This window comes from Empidonax traillii, unplaced genomic scaffold (genome assembly GCF_003031625.1).
Source record: "Empidonax traillii isolate 1590-97213 ecotype Southwest subspecies unplaced genomic scaffold, ASM303162v1 scaffold2534:size70782, whole genome shotgun sequence".
NCBI lineage: Eukaryota > Metazoa > Chordata > Aves > Passeriformes > Tyrannidae > Empidonax > Empidonax traillii.
In genome coordinates this window covers 59456-63112 of record NW_020957727.1, presented here as the reverse complement: position 1 = coordinate 63112, position 3657 = coordinate 59456, and the positions used below count along the sequence as shown (strand labels likewise).

At 52.7% G+C, this 3657-nt stretch overlaps 1 protein-coding gene across 1 annotated transcript in view; it reads left to right on the top strand.

The window, feature by feature from the left end:
- Positions 1–380: 380 nt before the first annotated feature.
- The window catches only part of HCLS1 (hematopoietic cell-specific Lyn substrate 1), a 12436-nt gene continuing 9159 nt past the window's right edge, over positions 381–3657 (top strand). Inside the window, exons 1-4 of the mRNA XM_027909937.1 lie at positions 381–500; positions 1587–1660; positions 2306–2435; positions 3133–3243. Of these exons, the coding sequence (XP_027765738.1) occupies positions 417–500; positions 1587–1660; positions 2306–2435; positions 3133–3243 (399 nt within the window). The 5' untranslated portion in view covers positions 381–416. The remainder of the gene's footprint in view (positions 501–1586; positions 1661–2305; positions 2436–3132; positions 3244–3657) is intronic.

The following is a 3657-nucleotide window of genomic DNA, read 5'->3' as shown; positions in this document are numbered from 1 at the left end:
TCCTGGGCCCCATCACTTCCTCCAGGCCTGTGGGAGCTGTTCCACCACAGCCTCAGCCCATCCAGCCCTGCACCTTTGGGGCTTTTAGCCTCATTTTCCATTTTCTCCATACAACCTACACAAATAGCACAGGGCACCAGTGCCCAGCCTTGCCCTGACCCTTCTGTGGGCTGCTGGGCAGGGATTAAAAGGTTGGAAAACAGACAAGAAGCTCGAAGAGTCCACCTCAGGTCCATCAGTGCTTGGGAGCACATGGCAGTGATGTGGCTGTGCTGCTGCGGGGGGTTAACGTGGGGAACAGCCTCTCCCAGCACAGACAATGTTGGGTGTTGGGAGCAGCAGCTGTTTTGGGGTGCCCTGTGCCAGCTGTGCCCACGTGCCGGGCCCTGGGTGACAGCCGTGCCCTCGCTGCGCAGATGTGGAAAGCGGTCGTGGGACACGACGTGTCAGTGAAGGTGGAGCCTCAGGGGGACGACTGGGACACGGACCCCGATTTCGTGGTGAGTGTCTGGCATGGTAACTGTTATCCTGGTGGTGTGAGGGTTTCCTGGCCCCCTGGGCTGCTCTGCTGGGCCGGGGCGTGGGGAACCATCAGTCACCTGTCTGAGCCACTTCTGTCCCATCTCCATGTTCAGTCTCCAGAATTCCTGCATCAGTGCCACCTCCAGGTCTGACCACAGGTAATGGCACTTGGGGAGTACAGAATGTTAATACAGAATATTAAATTAAATTAAAATTAATTTAATTTAATTAATTAAATTTATTAAATATACAATAATATAATAAATATTAATAAATATAATAAAATAAATATAATATAATAAATACAAATATATAAAATATAAAAATATATATTATATATATTTATTTATACATAAATATATTATATTTATATATAAATATAAAATAAATAAAATAAAATAAACAAATTAAATAATTAAAATAATTAAATTAAATATTAATACATAGTAGTAAACCTGCTCCTCGGTAGCTTCCCGTGTTCTCCCCACAACCTGTGTTACAAGACTTATATTTTCTCTGTCCCATACTGTTTGTAACTGCACAGAATCCAGCATTTCCCTCATTTGTCTTTTTTTGTCCAGATGGAAAATCCTGCTGTCTGTAGTCCCCTCGTGCAGTTGCAGCTCTGTGCCCCTCATACACTTGTTTTCTATCTGGTCTGACTCTGGGTGAGCTGGTGAGAGAGCAGAAGGGCTCAGCCTGGGGAACTCCCTGCCTTCATACAGGGTCATGATTTTAATTTTCCTTTTGGTTCTCTATTCCTTTCCTAATAAGCCTCTCCTGTTACACAAGAGCCCCGTGTTTTTGAGGTCCAGCCTTGCCTACTTATTTCCAGTTAGAAATCCTAGTCTGGGACAGAAAAGCAATTCCCTTCCTCAAAGTTCCAAATTATTAACGTTTTAGGAAAAAATCTATGCCGTCCATTTTTTTTTTGCTTGTTTTTACTTCATTTCTTCTATTTGTGCAAGCATTCAAACTAAGCCTGAACAGCATGAGGCTTTATATATAAACATTCCCGAGCCCGGTGTGGGGGGCCGGGGGTGACGGACACGCTTCGCCCGCAGAACGACATCTCCGAGCGGGAGCAGCGCTGGGGAGCCAAAACCATCGAGGGCTCCGGCCGAGCCGGGCACATCGAGTGAGTGCGGCGGGGAACGAACCTGCCGGGGGTGCGGGACAGGGACAGGCACCGGGGCCGGAGCGCGGGCACGTCCCCACGCGTGGGGCGGCCCCAAACCGGCCACATCGGGGCTGCTTTGCGAAGAGGCGGGGAGGGCTCTTCCGGCTTGGCGGAGCGGCGTCCCGGGGCTGCACCGCATCCCGGCGCGGGGCTGGCACCGCAGTGGGATGCAGGAGCCACCTGTGCTGCTGCGGGGCGAGTCTCTCGGTGCAAAGGCTCCTTCCCTGCCCGGGGCTGACCCGCGGCAGCAGCTCCCTCGGGACATCCTCCCGGCGCTGCCCTGCGGTGCAGCCAGAGTGACCACCCTGGGGACAGCCCAGGGAGGTGTGGGATCCTGAGGGAAGCTGGGATGTGGCCCTGAACAGGGCTGCAGGATGTCCCCCCAGAGCCCAGTGCTCTGGTCCCTCGGCAGGCCCTGGGGTAGCACCCTCTCTGGTGTGGCTGGCACCCAGGGGAACCCAGTGCGGGGGAACGTGGTGGCAGCTGGCAGCAGGCACATGTCCTGCTCTGCCCTGGGTTCTGGCTGGGGCAGGGCCACAGGGAGTGCTCCAACTGGCTGCACAGCTCTCGACAATCCCACACTGACCTGCCCTGTCTCACCAGCATCCACCAGCTGAGGAACAAGGTGTCAGAGGAACATGAGGTCATCAAGAAGAAGGAGATGGAGACTGGCCCCAAGGCCTCCTACGGCTACGGAGGCAAATTCGGAACGGAGCGGGACAGAATGGATAAGGTAACAGCTTCAAGGGCTTCCTTGAGCCCCAGTGGAAGAGGGTTCTCATAAAGGAAGGGGTATCCATGTTTTCTGGCTGGACCCTGAGGGGAGAAAATGGAGAGCTGGCAGAGCTGCAGAGTTTTATGCTCACACATGTCCAGCTAGCCCATAATCTGTCTGCAGGATCTATTTGATTTCATTTGTGTAACTCCCCTCTACAACTTCTTGACAATTCTCCCTTTAGCTGTGAAGAAGGAATTTCTGTGGCTGTTCAAACCTGCTGCACAACAGTTAAATCAGGTGCCTCCCTACTTGTGCTTGAAGAACTAATAAATAATGATTCTCTTCTCATATTCTGCATTACAGACCTCACAGCTCCCTGGGATGAATCCCTGGTTTGTATTCTCTGTTCTCACACTAGATCTGGTTTATGTTTTGTGACAATCACAATCCCAGTTCTTCCTGCACCTTTCAGCGTTTAACACTTCTTTTTTTTTTCTGAAGTGAGAGTGTTAAACTGCAGTAATGTTCGGTAGGTGTGGTCACTGTGGGATTGCAGGATATCGAGGGCATGGCTGGTGCTGGCAAAGGCTGCGTGGAAGGGCATGGGCAGCTTGGACTTGTCACTGGTGTCTGTGGGTATCCCAGCAGCGTGGTGGCTGTGTCTGCCCCAGCCTGGCCGTGGGTGCTCACTCCACGCTGTCTTTCCTCTCAGTGTGCAGTGGGACACGAGTACGTTGCTGATGTTGGGAAGCACTCCTCGCAGACGGACGCAGCCCAGGGCTTTGGGGGAAAGTTTGGAGTCCAGCGGGACCGAGCTGACAAGGTGTGTTGGACAGTGCAGCTGAAATGCATCCCTGCTGCCTGTGCTGCCCCTAAAATGCTGCTCCTGCCAGACTGTGGCTCAGTTCTCAGAGCTCAGGAGGTGCAGGTGGAAGTGTGCAGGTGGAAGGTCGCACTGAAGCACAGCTGGCCTGTGTGCAGGGCAATGGTCACATTGTGGGGCACTTGTGGAGGTAACTCTGCTGGGCCTGTCCCATCCAGGCAGCACAGTGTTTGCCCAGGAGCTGTGGTGTTTGTCCTGTGGGCTATGGTGTTTGTACTGAGGTTGTGCTGTTCATCCTGGGGCTGTGCTCTTCATCCTGGCTCTGTGCTGTTCGTCCAGGGGGCTGTGCTCTTCATCCTGGCTCTGTGCTGTTCATCCAGGGGCTGTGCTGATCATCCCGGGGCTGTGCTGTTC